General features: G+C 40.8%; 3 protein-coding genes across 7 annotated transcripts in view; 2 read left to right on the top strand and 1 right to left on the bottom strand.

The window, feature by feature from the left end:
- Positions 1 to 1894, top strand: part of HEXB (hexosaminidase subunit beta) — a 16919-nt gene extending 15025 nt beyond the window's left edge. The window contains exon 14 of the mRNA XM_071731616.1: positions 1711 to 1894. Coding sequence (XP_071587717.1) covers positions 1711 to 1774 — 64 coding nt within the window. The 3' untranslated portion in view covers positions 1775 to 1894. The remainder of the gene's footprint in view (positions 1 to 1710) is intronic.
- Positions 100 to 22886, bottom strand: GFM2 (GTP dependent ribosome recycling factor mitochondrial 2). 5 transcript variants are annotated; one of them, XM_071731611.1, is made up of 21 exons: positions 21786 to 22004; positions 21112 to 21201; positions 20479 to 20563; positions 18607 to 18652; positions 17560 to 17657; positions 16425 to 16550; positions 15934 to 16022; positions 15046 to 15134; positions 14742 to 14802; positions 14461 to 14646; positions 12834 to 12914; positions 11987 to 12135; positions 11353 to 11493; positions 11171 to 11270; positions 10244 to 10433; positions 7280 to 7356; positions 6665 to 6803; positions 6319 to 6504; positions 3911 to 4026; positions 3487 to 3669; positions 100 to 2962 (listed from the first exon to the last, which is right to left on the bottom strand). In XM_071731611.1, the coding sequence occupies exons 2-21, from the start codon at positions 21172 to 21174 to the stop codon at positions 2834 to 2836; spliced, it is 2334 nt and encodes a 777-aa protein (XP_071587712.1). In that variant the 5' UTR covers positions 21175 to 21201; positions 21786 to 22004; the 3' UTR covers positions 100 to 2833. The 5 variants fall into 5 exon arrangements, with proteins under 5 accessions (XP_071587712.1, XP_071587714.1, XP_071587713.1 ...); XM_071731613.1 differs by lacking the exon at positions 21786 to 22004 and adding an exon at positions 22867 to 22886 and having other exon boundaries at positions 2784 to 2962; XM_071731612.1 differs by lacking the exon at positions 21786 to 22004 and adding an exon at positions 21620 to 21741 and having other exon boundaries at positions 2784 to 2962.
- NSA2 (NSA2 ribosome biogenesis factor) lies at positions 22252 to 26911 on the top strand. Its single transcript, XM_071731617.1, has 6 exons — positions 22252 to 22384; positions 22671 to 22858; positions 23949 to 24099; positions 24446 to 24625; positions 25812 to 26004; positions 26641 to 26911. Exons 1-6 carry the CDS (start codon positions 22382 to 22384, stop codon positions 26706 to 26708), a joined length of 783 nt encoding a protein of 260 aa, XP_071587718.1. The 5' UTR covers positions 22252 to 22381; the 3' UTR covers positions 26709 to 26911.

Genomic DNA, 26911 nt, shown 5'->3' with positions numbered 1-26911 from the left:
ACAGTCACAGAGCCTTACAGGTTTTTCTGAATGCTACTGCAAAGTTGGACTGTAGCAGGAATGTAACGTGACATTTAATTTCTCTAGAAAAGTTTATAAAAAAATCCTTTATTGAAAATCCTTGAAGTATTTCAAGGTAGATACAAATCTGCTTATTAGAAAACAATGTAAGATGGCAGTTACAGTCAGCACTCAAATCTCAAGCACTCTGCTCATATTCCTGTAGGTGCCACAGCACGATTATCTTTTGGAACAACTGACTTAGCTTACAGCATGAACGAGCTCTTGTAATCAACAGTTACTGAAAGACCAGAAAGTTTTGACTTGCTGGGTTTATTTCAAGGTGGTTTTAAATAATGGTATAGGAAAATAGTTACATGCAAAATGTGCTGTCTTAGCCATGAGAAAAATAGATACATTAAGAGGAATTTAGCACATGAAAAACAAGATTATTAGGCTTTAAAAAAATGGTGTCTTATTACTTAGCAGGATGGTGCATCTCTTGATGGGTCTTAGAGAAAATACTGATAATACTGAACAGTGAAGTGTACAGTGTCTGTACCTCTAGGATTAGGGTGAACTAATCCATGCTATTTCTGCAGCTGGTTAACTATTGGCAGAGCTCCATCTTACCCCTTAATCCTTGCAGTGGTATTGCTGTACGGGGCACTGATCAGTACAACTTCAGCTGCTCTGGTAGTGCAAATGAGAGAGATGCAAAATGCAGGGGCAGGCCAAGGACTACTTACTCTCTCTCCTTGTTGCACACTTCTTCCTTTAGCCACCTTCTGGTGCTCAAAGGCTGAAGCCACTGCTGTTGAAGCAGTACTACAAAAGCTGCAGCTTCTATTCAGATTGAAAGTCATGTTCCTCTAGAGCAGTCCAAATTGCAGAGAAACTGTAATGCAAGAAGAGAACCAAACAGGTGGGCATAAATTGCAGAGCCCAGACAACAGCCCTGCTGTTTCTCTTTTTTGAAGAGAAAGTCTTGCTTAGGGGCAATAGTTTAGCTGAGCTATTTCATTAACCAGTTTCTGCCGTTGCATCTTTTAAGTGCAATTAAACACGTGAATGTATCATCCTACACATCACTGTGGCAGTACTTATACACTGTAGCTTTTAAACATCCTGTAAGCAGAAATTTGACTAATACTACTTTCTGAAACTATTGGGATGCATCTTTATGAGTTAGAGGGTTGGGGGTTTTTTGCCTTTAAGACCGCCTGAGAACAGAATAATTTATGTTAATATAGCTGGAGAAAGTCCCATTTACTAAAATTGGCTCCTCAAAAAAAAAAAAAAAAAAAAAAAAAGAAAATTACATAGAGCTGCATATGAAGGAAGCATTGGGGCTGGGGGGGGGGGGAGTGTGCAAATATCAGCTGATTCATATTTTCACAGTATGATTTCAATAAAAACAATAGATTTTGCAAATCATCACTACAACTAGCTCCTGAATATGAGCTTTTCAGCCTGTTTCCTAGTTTTCTGCTACACCTGACTGAACAACAGAACCAAACGTAGCAGAGGTACAATTTGGTGTACAATGGGATCATTTTTCACTCCCTAAGTCGGCCATCTGTTACTCGTGGGAAGCAGGTTTGTTTACACAAAGGTTATAACAGAGTGAGGGCCAGTATATATCTCTTCAGCCTACACAGCCATCTGGTGATGGATTATAATCATACACGTTGCACTTTATTTTAACAGTCGGGGCATAGCAGCTGAACCTGTGTTTACTGGATATTGTGCCCATGAAGCAAGAGTGGAGTAGTGGCTGCAAGGACTTACAGTCACCAACCTGAAGTGCCTCTGGGATATGAATATATGTGCAGGCAGTTTGATACCTGAACTTAGATTTAAAATAAAGCTATTTGGCATTTTCAAAGAAAAATGTTGTGGTTTAATTTTCATTAGAAATGGGGATTCTTCTCTGTAAAATCCAGAGACTTGGGATCAAGTTACCCATTCCAGTTTCCTTACAGTCTCAAGTTGAGGGAAGATAAGAGTAAGATATTCTTTAAGTAAAGAACAAACTATAATTTTATTTCAGATCATCTTATCACTTGCCACTTTTCTACTCCAATTAAGTGGAAATCAGAACAGACTTGTACTACATTACAAATCAGAACCTTAAAGTTCACACATCACTCCCTCTCAAGAGTGAAATAAAAACACAACATAGACCAAGGTGACAAGTAGGGATCACTGTCCTGGGAGAACGCTGCCTTTATTCTGGATTTTTTTTTGCACATATCTTTCTTAATTTGCAGAAGTATTCATTCCACTTACTTGCCAAAGGCAACTCAGGTAGAAGTTACACCTAGTCCTGACCTCAGGTTTAAACTGGTTTCAATTTGGTTTCTAATACTACAGGAAGTAATCCTTTCAGGTGCAGAGACTAAAATGCTTACTAACCATATTCTTTTATTAAGCTGAAAACAAATCAAGATGTGGACGGACAAAACTGTGAAGTTATTTCATTTGTAGACAAACTTCAACAGTCCCAGTGACACATTAAGGTCCACTCAGTGCTCATTTCTTTGTAGAGGATTTGCATCACTTCTCAGTGCAAACAGCTATAATTTACAAAGCAGCAAATTGTAGTTGCATCCCTAGCTCAGCTGCTTTGCAAGGCCAAGGCTGTGCCAGAAGAGTCTTTTGAACCTTCCTTTGGAGAGTTAAAAGCACAGTTCACTCACACAGCTGCTTCTTCATCATTTGCCACAACCAGTTGGTCCCAGAAGAATATACTGGTGTACATAAATAGGCTCCTGAAAATGTTTAACAGGGAGAATAGAAAATATCTTTATTGTTCTATAGAGTAAAGCATTCACACCAGTCCCATCTTTCTCTGAAGAAGCGCGCTTTGCTCTTGACTGCTGAGGGCTTGGTAGCTGGAAAGCTCCAAAGTGAAGGTCGCTGAGCCTGATGTTAGAGAACGTAAAACTGTTGAGTAGCCCTGGACAAAATGGAGAGCACAACGTCACTCAATTTAGGATAAAGGCAAGGTGAGTTTGCACAGAAAGCTGCTTAAGTCACAGAGAGAGGTAAAGACAGCCTGCGGTATACTTCAACACATTAGTAAGTTAATATTTTAATATTACTCTACTAATAGTCAAATACATGCACGAATTAACCTAATACTACCCTTGTAAAAATTTCCCTGTAAAACCTATTTTAGTATTTGTTAACTTTTCTTGGGGTTGGACTAGATGGCCTTTAAAGGTCACCTTCAACCCAACATATTCTGTGATTCTTTGACTTACAGTTGAAAGCACTGATCCAACAATCTGAATTAGGCACAAAAACACTGTTAGTTTTGCAGACTTGCTTCAGACCTTCAATAATTAAAATACAGTAAAAGCCATCCATCCCAAATTTACATCATTCATAAGGAAATTCAACAGGAAAAGTGAACTGAAGTGTAATTGCTTTAAAACATAAAAGAAAAGATGTTTTGCTGTTAAAAGGAAAATAACACACCATCATTTCTGCTAGTGGAACAGCAGCAACCACAACTCTGTTATCTTGACGACTCTGGATTTCCTGAATGCTGCCCCTCCGCTGTGCAAGGTCAGCCAGTGCTGCACTGAGGTGCTCTTCACCTACTGTGATTTCCAGGTTCATCAAGGGCTCCAGTACTTGTATACCAGCTTTTTTCATAGCCTGCACGGAAGGGAAACAGTTATATTGACTAATTGTTTTGTTGATTTTTTTTAGAAACCTGACTGGGTTAAGTAATAAATCAAGCAAACACTGCCTCTCAAATCCTCCACTTCCAAAAGCTATGAAGTCCCTAGTGAGTGTGTTATGCTGTCAGAGAAGAACAATTACCAGATATAAAAATATATTTTTCAATATTACATCATGCTACCATGTTCTACAGCAGCTTAGAGTATCACAGTACCTTCTGCATGCAACGGGAGACACAGGCTGATACCATTGTGTGGGAAGTGTCAGGATGTACTGTCAGTGACTGAACTGTCACATCTATATCCTGAACTGGGGATCCAAGCAAAGGGCCTGGAGAAAAAAAAAAAAGTAAAATTAAAAAGAACATTTGGTTTTCAGACTATTAAGACACCTGCAAAAATGTTACAGGATTATTTTCAAGTTTCTCATTTTCCTCTTTTCGCTCTCCTTCCACTTTCTCCCCCCAGAGGCATGGCTACTGGGTCTTGTTCTTACTTTGTTATTACCCAGCTTTGCCAATGAGGGAAAGGAATGCAGACTCATGTTTTCTTACTCACTTTACCAAAAGCAAAGGTAATTTTTGGGAGTGGTTATATAGATTAACACACTTAGAAACTGGTTATGAAAATTATTTTTAAATACATTATAATAACTAAAACTTGCCTATTGAAACACGACTTAATCTGAAGAAAGTAGTGAAAACTTTTTTTAACCAGAAGCTCCTGTACCTTCCCCCCCTGTACTTGTCACTAGTGAGGCTGCACCTCAGATATTAAACTCAGTCTTGGGCCCCTCGATACAAGAAGGACACTGAGGTGCTGGAACACGTCTAAAGGGAAACAAAGCTGGCGAAGGGTCTGGAGCACAAGTTTTATAAGGAGCAGCGGAGGGAACTGGGGTTTCATTTCAAGAAAAGGAGGCTGAGGAGAAACCGAATTGCTCTCAACAGCTACCTGAAAAGAGGTTTTTTTCCTCCAGAGAGCATAAGCACTTAATGGATTTTAGGATTGAGATATTACAGTTCAGAAGCGTCTTAAAGGAGCATGAAGAAAGTCAAAAGACCCAGAGATGAAAGGCACTTTCCAACTGAATAAAGCAACGTGGGAAAAAACACCCCATGGTGCTTCTAGAGTAATTATCATTAATCAGTCCACTGCCTTTTAACTTTACTGTAAAGGACAGTTCTTTCTTCCACACCTTGAATATTGCATTCAGTTCTGGGACCTCACTATAAGAAGGACACAGAAGTGCTGGAGCCTCTCCAGAAAGGGGCAGTGAGGCTCCCGAAGGGCTCAGTGCCCTCATCCTACGAGGAGCAGCTGAGGGAGCTGGGGTTGCTTGGTCTGGAGGAGGCTGAGAGGAGAGAGACCTCATCACTCTCTTCAGCTGCCTCAGAGGAGGCTGGAGTGAGGAGGGAGACAGCCTCTCCTCCTTGGTGGCATGTGACAGGACCAGAGGAAATGGATGCGAGCTACACCAGGGGAGGTTTAGGCTGGATACTAGGAAACATGTTTCACTAAAAGGGCTGCCAGACACTGGAATGATCTGCCCAGGGCAGTGGTGGAGTCACCATCCCTGGAGGTACATAAGCAGCATGTGGACCTGATCCCTAGGGACATGGTTTAATGGTGAGCTTGCAGTGTTGGTCAAAGGTTGGACTGGATGATCTTGAGGGTCTCTTCCAACCAAAGACATTCTCTGATTCTTTGGCCACAGGTTATTAAATCCTTCCTACTTTTAATCAGACATAAGGGACACTTTTAGTCCATTAGAAAGCCTATACTTTGCAATGAGGAAAGGCTTTTTATTGTATACTTTCATTTATTCAACATATCTGAAAATCAAAAAAGGCTTTCAGTAACTAACAGCAGTATGTTATGTATTGCTCTTCACAGCTACCTGAGAGTAGCTGTGTATCAGCTGCCTGAAAGGAGGTCACAGTGAGGTGGGGGTCAGCCTGTTTGCTCAAGTAAAAGGTGATAGAATGAGAGGAAATGCCCTCAAGTTGCACCAGGAGAGATTCAGGTTGCATATTAGGAAGAATTTCTTTACTGAATGAGTGGTAAGGCATTGGAACAGGCTGCCCAGGAAGTGGTGGAGTCACCATCCCTGGAGGTGTTCAAAAACACATGGATGCAGCATTTCAGGATATGGTTTAGCTGGCATATTGGTGCTGCAGTGATGGTGGGGCTTAATGGTCTTACACGTCCTTTCCAGCCTCAATGTTTCTGTGATCCTTTGTATACATTGGCCTCCAGAACCACTTCTTGCCACATCACTGCTGCTTACATGATGTAATCATGTAAATGTACTAACCCTCATACCCAATTAAAAGGCAAACCCAAGTTTGAAAGATAAAGGTTTTAAAAGTTAGAAGAGATAACCCAAGTTAACTGTTGAGTGACTGAGAAGAAATTAACCTTAAAACCAAAGACTTCCTTTCCTGGCACAGGGAAAGTAGTGATTGGCAATTTTTGTACTTAAGAAAATTGCAAATTTTTCCTTTGTACCTGACGTTAATATGTACAATCTTTTATGCTTTCAAGTTACCAAGGAGTTTTTCCTCATAGAAATACATTAAATTGTTTTACAGAAATATAGTTGTCACAACACTTCCTTTACCTTGAATACATGAATTTGTGATTCCGTTTTCTATAGCTGCTTGAAGTTCTTTGGGTAGCCCTTCAATGACACTTGGAGCATACTCTATGACAGGTTTTGTTGCTGCTCTCTCTCCTAACCTTGGCCTCACTTCTAACTCTGCAGTTACAAAGTGTCGTTTATCTCCTACTGTTCTGTCCAATACATCTGCAGGATAAAAAAAAAACAACACACTAACAAACAAACAAAAACATTTGTAATAAACCTCGTCTATATAGTTAATCTGGAAGCTACTCATAAGATAATGTCAGGGTAATCAAGCTACAAAAATCAGAAACAAGATGTTCCTTCCACTTGCTCATTTTACCTGTAGCTTGGGCAGCATTTAAGATTGTTTCCCTGTATGCTATCTGAAGAGATCCCAAGTAAGTCTCAATTCCATATTCACGTTTGATTCGGTCATGAATGATCTCTATGTGCAGTTCACCCATGCCACAAAGAATAGTCTAGTAAGAAGACAGGGAAGAAAGGAGAAACATGTAAAACTCAGGTTTTAATACAAACTACTTCAAGCAAGGACTCGCATGCTTTCTTTAGTCTTTCAGAAATATTTCAAATTCTAAGGTGCCTAGATAGAAAACAGAACTGCTTCTGCTGACATGAACACCATATAAGTGACAGGGTAATTACCACTACGACTACACACACCACCACTACTCATCTTACATTATCTTAAAGACTATGTAATTCAAACATTTTTAAATGCAGAACTGTCATAAATGTGAAGAGCATAGGATGGTATCCTATACTCCGTAAAGCTCAAATTATGTTAGTTTGATGCAGAGAACTTTGCACATACAAAAATTTAGCGAGTCCTTTTTATTCAAGAAAATCTCAAAATGAGGTTAGTAAATGAATGCTAGTCTTGACAGTTGTAAAATAAAGCTTGGTTATAAGATAAGCACTAGAAGATTTATCTTACTTGTCCTGTGTCAGGATCTATCTTCACTTTTAAACTTGGATCTTCACGCTGAAGGCAGCTTAATGCATTATCCAAGTCTGCAAGTAAATGGCAAACATTGTATCTTAAGGGACTTCAGTGGCTTGGGGATGACGAATGTCTATGATTTTACTCATAAGGTCAAATCTTACTCTCAGAAGGAATCAAAAGGACCCTAGATAAGCACAGATTCTGGCAAACAAATCCAGTTCAAAGTTACAAGCAACTTACAACTGCTTATTTTCTCCAGCAAATTAACTATGCTACTAAATGTTTATTTAATTATTTAAAAAATCAGTTCGGGGGTGCTATTTTCTACTTATATGAAGATAGAATGAAACCTTTATGTGCTTCATCAAGTAAGTAAAAAGTATTCTCCCTTTATACAGGCAAGTATTTCCCTTTGTGAAATAGCTCTTACGTGATCTGCATAAATATTTCACTGTAAGTTCAGTTCAATACAATACAAAAAGGTTCAAATGATTTTTTTTTTTCCTCATTTCCCCTTATCTGAACTCCTGAGGAAGACAGCTATAGAATGATAAACACATAGCTGATACTGCACTTACCTACCTTGCAGTCTTTGGGAAAAACCTCACAAAACAAAAACAAATAAAAAACCTTTCATCCAAAGGGATGAAAATAAGAACACTTTAAAACCCAGTGGTTCAGCTTGCAGACACATTGCTCCAAACTGCATTCTACCTTGTTCCACTCCATCACACTACACTGGTACTTAGCCTTCCTCCTCTTCACTCCCAAACACGTTCAGCTTTCGTGGGCTGAAGATTCCAGGACGAAGTAATTAATGGCCTGCTATGGCACCTGGACACCCACCAAGTCCATGGGGCTAGATGGGATTCACCCAAGAGGACTGAGGGAGCAGTCAGAGGAGCTCACCAAGCCTCTAAACATCATCTACCAACAGTCTTGGCTAACAGGGGAGATCCCAGATGACTTGCCAAAGTGATGGCCATCTACAAGAAGAGATGGAAGGAGGTTCTGGGAAACTAAAGACCTGTCAGTCTGATCTCAGTGCCTGGAAAAAATTATGGAGAAGTTCATCTTAAGTGCAATTACATGGCAAGTGCAGGACAACCAGGGGATCAGGCCCAGCCAGCATGGGTTCAGGAAGGGCAGGTGCTGCCTGACCAATCTGGTCTCGTTCTGTGACCAGGTGACCCACCTAGTGGATGAGGGGAAGGCTGTGGATGTGTCTGCCTGGACTTCAGTAAAGCCTTTGATATCATCTCCCACAGCATTCTCCTAGAGAAGCTGGTGGCTCATGGCATAGACAGGTGTACTCTCTGTTGGATAAAAAACTGACTGCATTGCCAGGCCCACAGAGCTGCACTGAAAAGAGTTAAAAATCCATTTGGCTGTGGGTCACCAGTAGTGTCCCCCAGGGGTCAATTTTGGGACTGGTCTTGTTAAGTATCTTTGTAAGTGATCTAGATGAGGGAACAGAGAGCTTCCTTAGTAACTTTACAGATGACAGCAAGTCAGGTGGGAATGCTGATCTGCTTGAGAGTAGGAATGCTCTGCAAAAGGACCTGGACAGGCTGAACCAGTGGGCCAAGGTTAAAAAACATGAGGTTTAACAAGACCAAGTGCCAGGTCCTGCACTTTGGTCACAAGCTCATGCAATGTCACAAGACTTGGGGAGGAGTGGATGGAAAGCTGCCAAGAAGAAAAGGACCTGGGGGTGCTGGTCAGCAGCTGTCTGGATATGAGCCAGCAGTGTGCCCAGGTGGCCAAGAAGGCCAACAGCATCCTGGCTTGTACCAGGAGTAGTGTGGCCAGCAGGAGAAGGGAAGTGATGGTGCCCCTGTGCTCAGCTCTGGTGAGGCTGCACCTTGAGTGCTGTGTTCAGGTCTGGGCCCCTCACTACAAGAAAGACATTGAGCTGCTGGACAGAGTCCAGAGAAGGGCAACCAAGCTGGTGAAGGGTCTGGAGAACAATTCCTATGAGGAGAGGCTGAGGGATTTGGGAATGTTTAGTTTGGAGAAGAGGAGGCTGAGAGGAGACCTTACTGCTCTCTACAACTACCTGAAAGGAGGTTGTAGGCCTCTTCTCTCAAGTGAACAATGGTAGGACTAGAGGAAATGGCCTGAAGTTGCACCGAGGGAGGTTTAGACAAGATCTGAGAAAGAAATTCTTTCCTGAGGGAGTAGTCAGGCATTGGAATGGGCTGCCCAGGGAGGTGGTCGAGTCACTATCCCTGGAAGTATTTAAAAACCGTGTAGATGAGGCACTTTTGGATATGCTCCAGTGAGTGACAGAGGTATTAATATATGTATCTTATTTGAGATGGAATGTTGACTGTTAATTGCTGTGATGTTAGAGGTCTTTTCCAGCAGGGGCAATTCTGTGACAAAAAATTTCAAGTATGTATTCCCAGAAAGAGTCAAATAACCAAGTTCTATAGTACAAATTCTTGAGAAGAGCAGGATTACAGGTTCACACTGCATGGGTGAACCCTAACTAGACACACAAGTCTTGGTAAGTGACAGCTCTACAGCATAGAGTAAAACTGCTACTATTGACTGAAAAACACATTTCAAGGTTATTTATACTTGGAACACGACATACAGCACACCAGCATGACTGCAGGAAAACTAAGGATTACAGTAGGATGAAACCGCCTCCAGCGCTTTGAAGAACCACTACTTTTCTTGAGACAAAAACTAGAAAAATTACTGGCACTGATCAATGTAGTAATACCAAAGGATACTGACAATCACTATCTAAAATAAAGCATCTGTGCAGAATACCAAAAAGGGCTTTATTAGATCACTGATAGACAAATCTGTGCAACTCACTCATGCCAACCAGGTATGCATCAACTGGGAACAAGCGCTGCTCCTTGTATATGAGAATATGGTTACACTTGAATATCTCATTTGTAGAGTATTTCATCACATTCTTAAGTAGTCATGTTGTACCTTGTTGTTTGGTTATTGAAGGAGGTTCAATTGTACAGAAGAAGACAGGGTCAGGGATCTCAACACCTGCCAGCAGAAGGCTCTCTACCTCACTGGTAGACCTCTTCTCTCCCCCAGCATCCCTCCCAGCTCGGCGTGCTGCAGCCACTGCTGAAGCCTTTGAGGACACTATGGTATCTCCAGTGGCACTCTATAAAGCAACACTCAGTGACCCACAAGACAGAGGAGGGGGAGAAGAGGGGATGGAGAAAAGCAAACAAACAGAAAAAAACAACAAAACCCACAAACCCTGACCATTTCTTTTCCTCAAAACCACTTGTGCTAAACTCCACTGATATATACTTTTATACTTATTTATAAACAATTGCTTTAACTTCTCTTTTCAAATAACTAAAATGATGCGAAAGAGGTAAAACTTCTCAAATTTAAACTAACACATCTTTGCCTAGTTCACTGCGTTTGAAATCTAACTTAACAGTCAAGGCATAAAGCCACAAGGAACAGGACTGGTAAATATAGATTTGCTTATGCATGCCAAAGTTGGTTACATTTTACAAAATCTGTGCACAGTCTATGCAGCCTGTTCAGACCTTAAAAAAAATGAATCAACCAGTAGAAGCAAGCATGAAGCAAACTTATTTGAACTTAAGTTAGACCGTTGCTCTTTGCTTACTTACTAGAAACATCAGGATACACCCCCAGTTTTCAGTCCTTCCCATGTAATCAGCACTGCATCTCCCCAGTCAATTACTGCCATTTGTACACTGTAATAGCTCCTTTTAGGAGGAAGTACAGGTACACGTACTTTAAATAAACCAAGTTTACACATGTCATAATAATCAAGAACAAGCCTGAGACACAATACCACAGAAGAAGAAAGCACACTACTGAAACAAGCTCCCTTACACAATCAGTATTTTCCATTACCTGTTTTAACCCGACAGTAAGGGCAATGTTGCCTGGCATTAGTGATGGTATTTCAATTTGCTGATCAGCAAATGGTAGAAGCAGGCGGCTCATTCTCTCACTGAAAGTGAAATTCTTGTATTACTCAGGACTGTAACAGGCAGTTCCAGTGCTAAACTAAACCACACCTGTACCTTACTCACGTGCAGCTTTTGTTAATATTATACACAGCTGACTGAGGTTTCAGTGAACCTGAGTAAACACGAACAAAAACTAGAGGTCCACGACGTTTATCATGGAGAACTTTAAATGCTAGGGCACACAAGTCATCTTTGTACCATTGTCTGCAAAACAAAAAGCACAATAAAAAGCACACTTGTAGGTTAATCCACTCAAACTCACCCTTACCTAAATTCTCACTTATTTGGAAGCAATATATTCCTTATTGTAATATTAATATACAGATATTTTAAAATCATAATTTATACCAAAAAAATATTAACCTAAGCCATTCCAGTAGGATACTTAAGACATCATGTAACTCACCCAACAGTAAAACTAATACCTAGGCCTCAATTTCATAAAATGCCAATATCACGGACTAAAAATGGTCTTGAAAACTCTAAAGTGCAAGTATGACAACTAGAGATAAACATACAATTCTAACAGCACTGACCAAACCAGGTTCAGCACTCAAATATATTTTTATGTCCACACACTTTTACTGTTACTTAATATCTACGAACAGTAAACATCTTAAAAGATATTAATGCTAATATTTATGCTTTGCTACTGATTTTTCCCTTGTTCCTGACCCTCCTTTTCCCCTGTACTTACAGAAACTCATATGAACGCTCATTAGGAGCAGGCAAGTACATAGTAATAGCATCCAGTAAAGGCTGCACTCCTTTGTTCTTCAGTGCACTGCCACAGAGTACAGGTACTGCTTTCTGAGCTAGAGTGACTCTGCGGATGGCAGTCTGCAGCTGCAAAAAAAAGAATTATTTTCTATATACAAGTGAACAATAACAAAGCCTTAAATTTAATTCAAGCTATCAGATATTGCTAACAAATCCCCTAAAGTTAAGGAGGATGTTTGCAAATAACATGGCTCATTCCAGTTTCTTTCACAGCTTTAAAGGACCTCCAAACTCAAATGTTTAGATGCTAAAACAGAAAGCACTGCTTATAAGATTTCTAAATACTCCATGCAGATCTGCAGCTGTTCTTCATTTTATGACAGTCCTTTTAATTCAGAATGTTGTACTTTCAGCATTCAGTGTCTGAAGTTAGTAACCAACTCCCTGCCAGTGAGATTCAGCAGCTCGGACACCAGGTGCACCAGGTCTACCTGGAAATTCCACTCACCTTTTCCTAAACTCTTCTGCAGCAGCCTACCTTTAAAAAAAACCCACCTTCCTAAACAAAGGTTTTTTGGTTTACATTTTAAGTTGTGCCTGACATGCCTGAGAATCATGGTTATTGCATTGGTGTATAAAATTCATCCCTTTTCTTAAATACACCGTACTATAAATTCACTACAAAAGCTGTGATTTTTTTGCTGTTGATAAAAAATGCATGTCTGCAAAATCATAATCTAGATGTGCCATATGCAAGAAAAACCCAGGCTTTCAGAATAACAGCTAGTAACAATTCATTATAAATGATGAAATGTAAAAATTACCTTGTCAGATGGTATTAAGTCAAAATTTTCACTATATTCTCCCAGAACCAGTTCAGCAAATTCATCATCCAGATCTGCAACCTTCAATGGAAGAACTGTATTATTTGGATTGTAGCAGTTTCAAGCCACAAGTCTTAGTTACTTAGCATATATAGCTAAACAGAATAGGAAAACAAGCAGAAGCCTTTGAAGACATCAGAGATCATAAACTCAGAGGAAATATAGGAAATAAAACTATAGGAAATTAGGGAAAGTAAGCGGGAAGTAACCTTTGTGATCTAACAGATATAAAGGTGCAAAAAAAGACAAGCATTCACAGCATTTTGGCCTTCATTGTGTCAAACCCTTGTAGGTACAACAGCTTGTGATTTCATACTGTACAAATAAACCAACTTCAAAACTCATCTCACTCATGCCTTGCACTGTCATAGCCCCAGGAGAGCCATCACGAAGAGAAGGCACCTTGCCCCCTCTAGTGTCTACGACAGCAGTTGACCAAATACTGAAACGCATATGTGATCAGAAGGTTCATCAAGCTAACAGTTAAAACATGAGAGATAAAGAAAAGCATTAATTTAACCAAGTGAAAGCTAAGTGTGCAACGTGGCTGGTATTCTGACTACTAAATTCGACAGTGTTTTTGATAAGGAGTGCTAACAGGACAGAAAGCATGTTAAAAATATTTTACCAATATAAGGTTATCTCAATTATCACACTAAGGCCTACCCCTTCCTGCTTCCGGAAGGGCTCAGAAACCAATGGGAAAAACCCAACAATATTCCTACAAAGGCCTTCTGTCTGACAGTACATTTCTTAAGATAAGGAACTGAGTAATAATACCCCTATTTAAAGCATGGAAATTTTGAAAACCAGTTTGTGTATGTTTTACTGAACTCATAGCAATATAAAATGGTCTGATGTTTCAACAGACACTCACAGCCTAGCATCACTCACAGCCTTGCACAGAGTAATTCAAAGTTCTATGGGGCAGTGCTTCCAGAAAAATGGAACAGATAAACATAGTTGTTAACTTCCCATATTTTTGCTTATAAAAGTATGCATTCAAACATAATCACTACTACACTTCTAAGGTGTATGTAAGCAAATCAAATGTAATTAAAAAAACCCTTAACTGTGGCAGACTTTAAGTTTAGAGTCCCTCAAATACAACCAAATCTTCTAATACCATTATATAAATTAGACAAAATAATGTGGGACATTAAATTTCCAGCTGAGGGGAGAGGAAAAATACTCTGGGAAAACTATTTCAAATGTTCTGCACTGTGCAATAGGTAAATAACTTCCATTAATTCTTCTGTTCTTCACCCCTTCTAACCTCTCAACTGTGTAAAACTTGGTATCTAGTAGGGAAGTTTTTATGATCTATTTTAGCTTCACAGTACAGCAATCTGTGTAAAGAAATAAATTGCTCTATTCTAATCTCTCCCAGGGTCTTTTTCAAGGTATCTGGAACAGGATTTGTGACTGGGATTCAGCAGCCCTGAAGTTAGCCCTGCTTTGAGTAGGTCACTGCACCAGACACCTCCAGAGTTCCCTTTTAGCCTATTTTTTCTGCTTTTCTTAATAACAGTTTTAAATACATTATGTATTTACTTTAGAACTTTACTTGTTCTATTAAAGCATTTCTGGCATCCTGGACTTCTTGGAATAGGCTGGGATCATCAGCCTCCAACAATGGCTTTTGCTCAAATTTTTTTCCATCGTCCAAATCAGAAGTAGGTTTCCAAATTATTTGTTCCTTAGTCACAACATCAACCAGTCCTCTGAAAGTCTTGGCTTCCCCAATGGGCACCTGCAAATACCATGGAGATTTTAGACAGCTATAAAATATTCAGAAAGGAGTTCTATTTGAAAGAAAGCAAATTATCATTTAGTTTCTAAGCTTACCTGTAAAAGCAAAGGTTTTGTCTTCAACTTCTGTTTGATACTCTCAACAGCATATGTAAAACTATATTAAAGCAACAGATACTAAGTTACACAAAACTTAATGATATCATAAAATACATTTACCATTTATTTACTGCAAATGTTATTCCTAAGATTAGAGAAAAATATGCATCTGCATAATCAAAGATGTATATAGTAAGTATTAACAGGACTGACTTGCTCTATGCTGAGACAAAATTTAACATGATTAGATTCATCCACTCACAAGGCTTTCAGCAATGATTAAAACAACCATTCAAAATACCTGGCCCTGTTTTTGTCCATCTTGTTCAAAAAACAAATCCGTGGTATCTGGTGTTTGTCTGCTTGCCTCCACACTGTCAGAGTTTGGGCCTAAAGCAAAAGACAAAATGGAAACATCAGAGCCAGCAGCTGAACTATACAGTCCCTGGCACTGCTGAGTGTTGGAGTTCAAAGTAGAAAAGGGAACTGTGCTCAGCTTTCAGCAATGGCACTGTATCTAGCAGCACAGGTGAACTCCAAAAGCAGCTTTGTTTCACCTCATTTTTTAGCTGTTGCTCCCTGTCCCTCACTAGGGGCACGGAGGCACATGGGCAAGGCAAGCAAACATGGAGAGAAGCTAAGCATAAGGGAACATAAATGGAAAAAACCTCAGTAATACAGAAACTTCAGACTGCATTGTCAAATCTAATTGTTTTGTTGATGGGGTTGAGGCTGTTACTCAGACCAGGTTCTTATACAATGGTACCTAATTGCTTTCAATAGCAAGTTAAATAATGTGACTCATGCTAATCGAGTTCTTTCATCCCTCATCCAGAAGAAAGCAGTGTCACATGGAACACAGTGATTTTGAAACATGTAAATGTTCTACAGGGTTGAACGACTCAAACATCTCCTGCTTTAAAATCAAACTCCAGCCTGCCTCCACCTTTTCTGCACTATGCCTCAAAGGGCATGTTAAATAACTTATTTAACCTATTTGCCTGTTATTAACTTGGAAATTCTTACGCACCACGGGACTTGAAATTAAATGCTTAGCCTCGTGAAGCTGAACTTTGATCAAAGCATCAAAAGAGATAATACAGAAACACAGAGCAACACCTCTGTATTATTATTAATTCAGTCTGATTTAAGTCACTAGAGGGGAAAAAAAATGCTAAGTTATTTTTACCTCAACACCAGCTGAAGCATCAAACACTGCTACAGCTCCATCCAGGACTCTCAAGGAACGCTCAACTTCCACTGTAAAGTCGACATGACCTAACAAACAATCTTCCTTTTATACCATCATAATTTAAACAGGCAACATCAGCAGGTCATAACAGTTTTTTAACTTTTTTTTTTAATCAGATCAAAAATCAAACTTGTCTTTGTTTGAAGAGAAACACACCCACTAGTTCATGAAACACACAAGATTGTTATATTGCAACTGAACTGAGAGCAATTTTGTGTGGAAATGTCTGAGCTCACTTTAAGCAAACTAAATTAGCCACCAGCAAACAATAATTAGACAAAGTTGAACTGAGCTCCTTTTAGGCCTTTTTACTGCCATAATTAAACCAACTAAATATTGCACCATACTTAAAAATAAGACTTGTGTTCAGTAACAGCCCACCTTGTCTGCTCTCCCCTAATAAAGCGGGTGCTGCTGCAGTGTGGTACCTGGGGTGTCAATCAGATTGATTCTGTAGTCCTTCCAGTCAAAAGTAACAGCAGCAGACTGAATGGTAATGCCACGTTCTCGTTCCTGCACCATAAAGTCTGTCACTGTGTCCCCATCATCAACATCTGTGAACAGGAAGCAGGATTACAGTTGGACAGGTAAATAATTAAAAAGCTGAAATTGTCTTGGAATACAGATGCTGAAAGAGATTTGTCAATACTGTCCTGTTACACACGTATAAACTATGAAAATTAGCCTTTTTCAGAAAGTAGCCATGTCAGCTAACTAAGCCAGGTTCCCTATGCAGGGAACAAATGCTCTGTACCTCAAAGGCATGCAATTCCAACAACCATTTTGTTATTCCTAATCCCAGTAACAACCATGAAAAACCTAAAAACTAAAGCAAAATCCAAAACCATTAACAAACTACAGTTTAAAAAAAGCTGTCTTCATTCATTGTATGGAATGACTGGCATTTTGAAATCTAGTAACTAAAAGATAATTAAGTTAAAACTAAACTCAACTTGAAAATAATCATCAAAAACCCAACACAAGCAAGTAAGAGGGTAGCTTTTGCTTTTGTTGGGTTTTGGTTTTTTAGTTCTTAATAAAAAAAAAATCAGGTCCACATTTTTAAACAAGCAGGGCACCAGGTTCAACTGCTCCACACTTTCCACCATTCTTATACGCAGGGAATTAAATTCAAAAGATCAAAAGGCAACACAAATGCAGGCTGTTGTGATCCTCTCAGCCTGGATGAATTCTGTGTGTCAGCTGTTGAAGCGGGAATTCTTCTGTGCAATGCCTTTGGAAAGAAACTGTTACATTTTGGAAATCTTGTTTCTTACAGGCCAAAAGAAGAAACAGCTTTACCAGAACTGCCAATCAGCAACAAGTAAAGCAGAGAGAACTTCTGATTAAATGTCAAGCTAATCAATGCACTGAAAGAAAGATGTGAATCTATGCTCTCTCCAAGTACACATCTTAGAAGGTAATGGAACGTGCATTAGAAGTGCATTATATTGCAGCAACTTTGGAACAAGTGGCTTCTGCTCTAGTCCGGCAACTTTATTCCATGTTATTAAATACCGTTAAATGCCTCAAACCTACTGAAATACAAAAAGTATTTCTAACCTCCGGGTGTTCTTATGTATCCAGAATAATACAGCATTCTCTCTGTTGTCGTAGTTTTCCCTGCATCTATGTGGGCCATAATGCCAATGTTTCGGATTCTGCATAAAGAAAAAACATTGCACTTACTGTGGTAATGTTTTTATTCAGTAATGCTGATATCCATAGAAGCAATTAATATTCACAGAAAACAGAACACAAGATTAATAGCATTTTTTAGCTGTGACACATCTGATACAGTGTCCATTCTGATACTGAAGTACACATATTCTTCAGATCAGCAACACTCAAAGAGTTTTGGAACAGGTTTCCAGGCTTCACCTCAGAGGCTGGACACTTCTTGGCCTCACCCCACCCACATGCTCTCCCCACAGACAGAAGCAGACCCATCACCCACCCATCCATCCCAATTCCCAACTAACACCTGTTGCTTGGAACAATCCACTGAATAAAACCCCTTTAAAACAGCCCCAAAAATCCCACACAAGTTCCCATGAAGTTGTCCCTGATCCTGTTCAGCCAACCCTTCCTTTCTGAAGTACCTTGGCCATAGCTTCCAAAACTGCTTCACTACCTCTGCACACCACAGGCTTCTGATCAGCCCCCACCATTCTGTTCACCATTAATGGTTGCTGGATTCCCCCTCAGGACAGAAGTAGTCTTCCAAGGGAACTTGGTCCCCAAGCCATGCCCTCCGCCCCTAATTACTCTACCCTTATTAATAAGGCCCTCACCTAACAGAGCTGAGTGCTTCCACTAACCCAAAATAACCCTTCCACCTGGTTCAGCTTCCAGCAACCACCATGGATTTGGAGCTTCCCTAAGAGCCCAGTTGGTTCTGATGATGTAAACAAGAGGCAGTCCAAGACCACCCTGACACCCACAACTGTTGCATATTGAAATGTCAGAAGCAAGGAAGCACCACCTTTAATTTAGAAGGTGCATAGGAACTGTGCCTGTGACTGGCACAGCAACAAACCCGTGGCTTTTTATCACATCAGTTGCCCTGACTACCACCTATCACCTGAGAAATGAGCAAGCATGACATACCTGGATATGTGAGGATTAATGACAGAACGCAGAGATTTAACATCTCCTGGAGACAAACAAAACAAAAATACGCAAGACTGATCCCAATGCAGAAATTACAGATTTTAACAAAATTAAATGTATTTAAGAAAATTATTATATTTATGTGATTATTTACATATATAGTAATATATTTATACATAATACTTTATAATTATATAATACTATATAATTAAATCTGTCCAAGAAAACTCTTAGAAAGGCTGGTTAAGAACCCACAGCTCATGACAATCCTCAAATTTCTAAAGGTATGTACTTAACTTTCAACAGGCACCTCTCTTAAAAAAAAGAGAATCTCTCCAAGACAGCTGTAATTTAGAAACAACAGAAAAAAGCCAATGTAGAAAACTATCATCAGCACAGTAAAACCTTACTCTGCAGATAATACTGTAATGCTGACATTCCTCTCGACCAGCTACAAGATAGCAAATTTTGAAAGTAATTTCTCCATTAAATACAGAAGCTGGACAGCATAATTCTCAGGGAGAAAACACAGACTGATGTAGCTTAAGAAAGCATGGGACTGGGGAGTTTTATATGTATATTTTCTTGAAAGATACTTCCTGGCTCATACCCTATTTAGCGGGAAAATAATCTGCCAAGCTAAATTTCTGTGAAAAGAACAGATAATTCTGTTACTCCATCCATTTAAGCTGTTTCAGTAACTCACCTAGTAGTTCTGTTTAACAGATAATTCTGTTACTCCATCCATTTAAGCTGTTTCAGTAACTCACCTAGTAGTTCTGTTTACCTTTGATAGGCCAAAGAGAATTCAGCAGTATTTAAATTAAGTTTTCTTCACCATCTACAGATCACCCACCTTACCATTGAGACATCTGAGAGGTTAATGTCTTGACAAGGAGAAAGACTGATCTTAGAAGCAGTGTAGCAGAGGCTGGACATTCATCAGCACCCACCAATCCATATAAAAACTCCAATTAACACTGCCTTTGCCCCCCTTCCAGTTTCTAAAATCACCCACGAATTAACACATTAGTATGTTTGAGATTTCTTGTTTGTCTGATATCTTCTTGTGTTATGGAAAGCACCTCTGCTTCCATGTGGGACACTGAGGTATCCACACAGCAAAACCAGGAGTCAGTACAGCAGGCAGCAAGGACTTCACACAGACAACTACAGAGAAACAACTGGCAAGAGAGACTGTGCTGACCTGAGCAACTCACAGCCAGTCTTCCCCTCAGCTGTATGACTGCAGGGTAAAAGCTTTTGCAAAGCCACACAGTGCTGACTCCACTAAGATTTATCTTTTTTCTAAAGAAGCTGGTTACCCACCAGTTACCAGTATTTTACTCCCATCTCCATCTTGATGTAGCAGAAGCATGGGAAAAGTGGCCCTGACTCCCAGTACTACCCTGTAGCAATAAATTTCCACTCAGTTTCCGTGTTGCTACCCAAAAAACAGCAAAAATTCCTGTCAACTGAAATGTGGTTTTCCAAGCATCTTATTCTTTTTAGTCTCTTTCAACCTGAGTCTGCAAAAAAAATGCACTAACAACAACTTAAAACTTCTATTTCATCAGATTCCTGTCTTTCTACCTTTGTACAACATGCTGGCTACCATCAGTTAGCTAATAACCAATTAACACTTCAGGCCACTGGACAGGGGCTCCAAACTTTTATATTATATGTCTATTCAGAAAAGACCACACCACTTCTCTTTAGTCCTTGAACATTTTAGTGGCTCTATTTGTGCTTCGTACACAAAACTCCATAAATAATGACCAAAAGAATACAATAAAACACGATTTAGAAAGTATTTCCTACTCATTTTAGTGTAATCTTTTGTAGAAAGAAAATAATTCCAACTCATACCTGGTGGAGAACTGTAGTTTCTCATACTGCAGTTTTGCTGTATTGCAGTTATGACTCTCATTCTTGTCTTCCTGTAACACATGCACTTAAAAGAAAGAAGAAAAAAAAAAGTAATAACTATATCAAATATTTATTATTATAAATAATTTGCCCTTCCCTGGAAGTGCTGAAGGCCAAGGTGGATGGTACTTTGAGCACTGTGGTGTAGTGGGAAGTGTGTGGGAAGTGTTTCTGCCCCTGGCAGGTGGGTTGGAACTTGATGATTTTTAAGGTCCCTTCCAACCCAAACCATTCTGTGATGGGAAGCAGAGGCATGAAGATGGCAGCACTGAGCTTTAAACCAAGTCCCATCCAAATACTGTTTGGGAAGTCCAGTAAAAATCTGTGATATCATCAAAACATGTTGTCAGTAAATGCAATATTTCAAATGCATCTCATTATTTCTGGAATTAAGTTCACAGAAAAATTACAGATTCAACTTCCATATTCAGACTTACGTGAAGTCTAACAAAATTAAGTGCTCTGTTTGTATAACAATTTGTAAAGGAACAACAAAAAATAAAACTTCACTGAGAGTAACTCTAGTATTTCTTTTGCTCACAGAGAGGTACAAAAATTTAGGAAAAAAATTACCTCATTGCACAGACTTGATGACTTCAGTACATTCACTGAAAATTTCCTTGTAGTTCTCAACATTCTGGCTCCAGCCTCTAAAGCTGTTCCCTGCCAAGATATGTAAACGTGGAACAAAACATTCATAACCAAAACCAGTTACATGTATTATTTCCGCATAAATTAATAGAGAAATTTAACTGTTTTTTTCAAGTTAGATAAGGTTACTATTTTTCAGGTTACTCCTCTGCAGGTTAAATTTATGCCAGATCTGCAAAAACTACATTAGCAAGCCTTAAAAACACAGCATAAATGCCTGGCCACAAACACTAAATATATTCCTCAAACAAATCTGCTAAGAGTAAAGCAGAAGAATTAACCTCAGAGTTTACACTCATGCTCAGATAACCTCCACAGTACCGAGTAACCATCAATGAAGCATAAATAGTTCTCCCGGGCTGGAAGGAGAAACGGAGACAGGGAAGAGTACGTCCTTGGGACACAGTATGGAATACTGAATACTAAGAACTTTTAAGCATGTCCCGGGTGCAGAAGCTTCAGCAGCATTCCTGGCTGCCTGCTGCTCCCCTCAGGAGAGGCCGATACCCACACAGCTACAGCGGCTGCAGGGAGGAGAGGGGCAGGAAGCTCACATCCAGGCCCACCCCTACCCGCCTCACAGAGCCATCACTGACCCGGGCAGCGGGACGGGAGCGCTGAACTCAGCCACCAGCACCCGAACCAAGCCGACCCGACCCGACCCGACCCGACCCGACCCGACCCGAGTCCCACTAGCGGCCCTGGTGGCCGCTGCCCTCCCTGCCGCGTTACAAGACGCTATCGCGTCACCCCGGCGCACCCCGCGTTATCTCCCGTCTGTAGACGAAGAGCTTTAACAAGCCCGACCCGTGCCGCCCGCAGGCTCGGCAGGGACAGCCGCCATATTGCCGGAAGGCGCCCTTTTTTTTCCTATCCCTGTCGCCCCACCACCTAACCGTCCCGGGTTCCGTGTTCCAGGTTCTGCCCTCCCGCCGCGACTTGACAGATCCAGGAGGCAAAAAGCGCAGCACCGGCTTCTCACACTCAGTTCTCCTCACTTTTCAGCCTCAGCAAGCCGGGGCGCCGGCCCTAAGGAACGCGAACCGCCGCCTGTAGGCCAGGAGGAACTGAAGCGCCGTGGGGGAGCGTTTCAGGACGGGGACGTTTTTGGTCCGTCCCGGCCTTTTCGCCCAGGAGGAGGTGGCGGTCGGGAGGTCGGCGGGGAGCGGAGAGGCGCAGCGGGACCGGCACCATGGTGGGAACCGGGGGGACGGGGACGGGGACGGGGACGGGGACGGGGACGGGGACGGGGACGGGGACGGGACGGGACGGGACGGGACCACGGGACGGGAAGGGGCACGAAGGGACAGGGGTGAAGGTGTCTGAGGAGGCCCCGCCGTCCTGCACGGAGGGTTCGGCCGTCGGGCCTCCTCGGGTCCCCGCCGCGTGTCCCGGCCTCGGTGAGGCTGCGGCGGCTCTGGCCCGGGCCGCCCGGTCCCCGGCCGCAGGTGTCCGCTGACCGCGCTTCCCTATGCCCACAGCCGCAGAACGAGTACATCGAGCTGCACCGCAAGCGCTATGGGTACCGTCTGGATTACCACGAGAAAAAGAGGAAGAAGGAGGGCCGCGAGCCCCATGAGCGGTCGCGGAAGGCGAAGAAGATGATCGGGCTGAAGGCAAAGCTCTACCATAAGCAAAGGCACGCCGAGAAGATACAGATGAAGAAAACGTGAGTACCCGCCGCTTCCCTGGCGCCGTCCACTCTTACCGACATCGGAAAGATGAGGCGTGAACAGCGTTACACAGGCCTGGTCTTTACTTGGGTCACGCGTGGGTCGCACGTTTTCCTTTTCAGTGTAGCTGAGGTTGTAGGACAAAGTGGATTTTGCCCCGGAGAAGACGTTTCTGACTCCCTGTCTTTTCAGTGGAACTTAACAATTCTCCTAAAAGCAGACTTTTAATAAGTTTAGCTAGCAACAGCAGTGACTAATTATGATTAAAATATCAATGCACTTATTTAGGACTTTGACATCAACTGCTGTATTAGTGTAGCAAGAAGTGGCAGGCTTTTTTTTTTTTTTTTAGTGTTGTTAGTAGACAAAGTACAGTAACATACACAAATGTTTCAGCAGAAGGTGAGGCTTGTCTTCCAAAAGTTACAACATCAAGCACAGGTAAAAGCATTTTCCTGAAAATTTTCTCTCAAAATTGAAATCTATTAATCTACCTTATTGCTAATTGACTTTCTGCCTAGCTGCTATGTTGTTTTTGTTGTTCACCAAGGGTAGGCAGATAAGTTCCTCTGCTCCTTGTAAAGTTATTGGGTGTGTAAAATGGTTTGTGAGCCTTTTTTTTTGTCTTTCCCTAAAAGGCCTCAAATTAACAAAATCAACCCCTCAATACACAAACATGTTCCTCAGGTGTGTAAGCATTGCCATGATATCTCAGAAGAGTAGTAGTATGTTATTTTTTAATCAGAAAAGAAGCATAAAATCTCTCAAAGTGCCTGGATGCCTGTTTTAAGTAATTAAGAAGTTTCTTAATGCAATGCATTCCTAATGTGCCTTTCTGGATAAAAAGAGACAAGCTCTTATGCACTGTTCAGTCTGTCAGTTGTTAAATTAACTGGAATAGAGTTTACCTGGAAAATTATTTGGGATTATGCTTTAAATATGTACATGTTTACAAATACAAATCCTCCATTTACAAAATCCAAGCAGACACAAGCTTAGTTAAAAGGAGATAAGTGTGTTCTAAAAATGACCCTTTTTTTTTTTTTTTTTCGTGCTCTTTTTCTTTCTGGTTTTCTTTCCTTGAAGAATTAAAATGCATGAAAAGAGAAATACCAAGAAAAAGAATGATGAAAAAACACCTAAAGGAGCTGTACCAGCCTACCTGCTGGACAGAGAGGGCCAGTCCCGGGCTAAGGTTCTCTCTAACATGATCAAGCAGAAAAGAAAAGAAAAAGCTGTAAGTAACTGTATTAACATTCACATACTTGCTCTTACTGATGGCAGCGACCACTTTGTGCTGCTGGTGTTCTGGTGGCTTACAGACCACAAGCAAAGTCTAAATATTGATACCATACAAAACCTGAAGCCTGGAGTAACTAAGCAATCTAGGACAAAGCAAACAGTTGCAGTCTCTTGTCTTTCATAACTTTAAATGCTAATTAAAATAAATAGCTATGAGTTGTATGGAAAGTATGGTGTACCACTGCTTTTTAGGGAAATTTTATTTTACACTTTGCTTGTCCCCTTTCACGTAGCTATGCAGTATGCAAGACTATTGACTTCCTCTTTTCTGGCTCTTCCAGGGGAAATGGGAGGTTCCTGTGCCAAAGGTCCGTGCACAAGGAGAAACAGAAGTTTTAAAAGTAATTCGTACAGGGAAGAGAAAGAAGAAGGCTTGGAAGAGAATGGTTACAAAAGTTTGTTTCGTTGGAGATGGCTTTACCAGGAAGCCTCCTAAATACGAGCGATTCATTCGACCAATGGTAACGTTACTGAGCTTTAAAGAATGTTGAAGTAATAATTCTTTTAGCTTTCTGCTTTGAGTTCGTGTGCCAACGAAATGTTCTTCTGTGATAAGTTACTTCGTTACTACTGATGCAGAAATAATGGAACTTTGCTATTCGCTTCCTTGCAGAAGTGGGAATGTAGAGTAGCCTGGGGGTGGGGAGGTGCCACTGCAGTCTGTCAGCCTTGAAAACTTTGCTCTTAGTCCCATACCCAGATGATGCAGAAACCTAAAGTTATAAGCTGTCAAATTAGCACAAGAAGGATATTAGCAAAGGCATTTCAAATAGCTTTTAAAGTTGAAGGCTTCCTTTTCAAGCTGCTGTGATCCTGACAGCAGCAGAAGCCAGCTCTGTTCTAGGACTCCAGAACTCCCTCCTTCTGGCTTGTTCAGTGAGCTTCAAGGAGCTGTGGCAGGGAAGTACTGTGCCTCCAGCCTTCCCTTTCCTGACACAGCTGCAGGAACAGTGGCTGGGCTCCAGCAGCCTGGCAGTGCAGAGGAGGAGTAATTAGACTCACTAAGACAGTGTAGTATTTCTATAGATACCCTTTCCTCACTGAAATTAACAGACTCACAAGGCAGGCTCCCTGCTGGATGGTGCCTCATTACTGTTTTGATGGTCATCTTACACAGAAGCCTTGAGTGGATTTTTAGTGACACAGAAAAGGTTACAGTGCTCTGGTACTGTGAGTAATGGGAAAGTACCCTTTATGAAACACAGGTTGCTAGGTAGAAAGTGCTAGAAGAGATGGATGTTTAGTTTGTTTTTTTGAATAAGTGACAGGTTTTTCAGTTCTACAACAACAAAGGAAAGATTTCTAGTCATAAAAGCCAGTAGGCTGGCTGTTAGATTTGTTACCATGGATGCCTCATCTCTTTGTGGAATGGAGGCCATCTGAGGTAGCATGTGTTCATTGTGTACCACTGTTAAAAACTGGCATCCTGAAAATACACGTGGAGAGCTTTATCTTGTCATTTATCAGGTTTAAAACAAACCTGGCATTCTATAGTAGGCAGATAGTATTCTGAATTCTAGGTTTCAGACTTCCTAGTTTCTCAAAACATCACTGAGGGATCATCACAATGCTGACATTGTTAAATTTTGTTAGTTGTGAGGGCTTAAAGCAAATAACTAACTTGTTCCAACACTCCTTATGCAACAGGGCTTACGTTTCAAGAAGGCACATGTGACACATCCTGAACTTAAAGCTACTTTTTGCCTACCTATCCTTGGTGTAAAAAAGAATCCATCTTCTCCTTTGTACACAAGTCTGGGTGTAATTACCAAGGGTACTGTCATTGAGGTGAACGTGAGCGAGCTTGGCCTTGTGACACAGGGGGGCAAAGTTATCTGGGGTAAGTAGTTCAAGTAGCTATACTGCATAACTACTTTTAAAAGTTTTAACTCTTCATTGGCTGATTTTTTTGTTACAGCCACACCCTATACATTGTTATAATTGATCCACTGTTAAATGTTAGGCTTGGAGCAGAAGCTACATAGCTCTAAAATGCAAGTTTTTGAGTTTCAGTCTTAAACTTTCCAGCCATGTCTTCAAAATCAAATTAGGTGAAATTCAGAACAAGGCTCAATTGCTTGCCTTGTCTCATGTTAGACATGAGACAGGGCCTTACAGGCCCTACAAGCCTGTAAGGACCTAACCATGTGGGCTATAAACAACAGCATGATGTTTTCCATGGAAATTCTGTGTAGCATAGGATCAGGCTGTCTTAGTAGAGCAGTTGGCTTGGATTACAGCAGAACCCGTGAATTTATTTTTTTTAAATCTACATAGAAAAAAAGTCAGTACAAAGTATTGTGAGAACCTAGGTTTGCATCTCAGCCCAAGCTAGATGAAGGTTTAAAAATGCATTTCGGTTTTAGAACAGGAATTTCTAAGACTTGTGGTTTGAACTTGGAAATATAGAAGATTCTGATTTATTATATGAACTTTACACAAGGTTTTTAGACTTCCAACTCTCTTTTCTCCTTAGGGAAATATGCACAAGTCACAAACAATCCAGAAAATGATGGCTGCATTAATGCAGTTCTACTTGTTTAAGTTGTTTGATACCAAGCATTGAACACGGGCTCCTGCAGAGTCAGTGCAGCTTCAAGAGGTTTGCAAGATCCCTGGGACCATTCGGGAGCGTTGATCCTGCGAGCTGGCGAGGAACTTAAAGGGCCAGAAACAACTGCTGGAGATTTTATATTTATGATGTTTGCTCGGCTGAACACTGTCCAAATAAAGTGATTCAATTTTCA

The sequence above is a fragment of the Heliangelus exortis genome, chromosome Z (genome assembly GCF_036169615.1).
Source record: "Heliangelus exortis chromosome Z, bHelExo1.hap1, whole genome shotgun sequence".
Classification (NCBI taxonomy): Eukaryota; Metazoa; Chordata; class Aves; order Apodiformes; family Trochilidae; genus Heliangelus; species Heliangelus exortis.
The sequence above is the reverse complement of the archived record's forward strand: the minus strand, read 5'-3'. Positions and strand labels throughout refer to the sequence as shown.

Coding starts and splice junctions, on each gene's coding strand:
- GFM2 (XM_071731613.1), bottom strand. CDS start 21,174: ATGTTGAGAACTACAAGGAAATTTTCAGTGAATGTACTGAAGTCATCA. Junction 16,551..17,559: donor ATACATAAGAACACCCGGAG/GTTAGAAATACT, acceptor TCCTGTTCACAG/ATGTTGATGATGGGGACACA. Junction 14,647..14,741: donor CAAAACCTTTGCTTTTACAG/GTAAGCTTAGAA, acceptor TGGTATTTGCAG/GTGCCCATTGGGGAAGCCAA.
- NSA2 (XM_071731617.1), top strand. Junction 22,859..23,948: donor AAGATACAGATGAAGAAAAC/GTGAGTACCCGC, acceptor CTTTCCTTGAAG/AATTAAAATGCATGAAAAGA. Junction 24,100..24,445: donor AGAAAAGAAAAGAAAAAGCT/GTAAGTAACTGT, acceptor TGGCTCTTCCAG/GGGAAATGGGAGGTTCCTGT.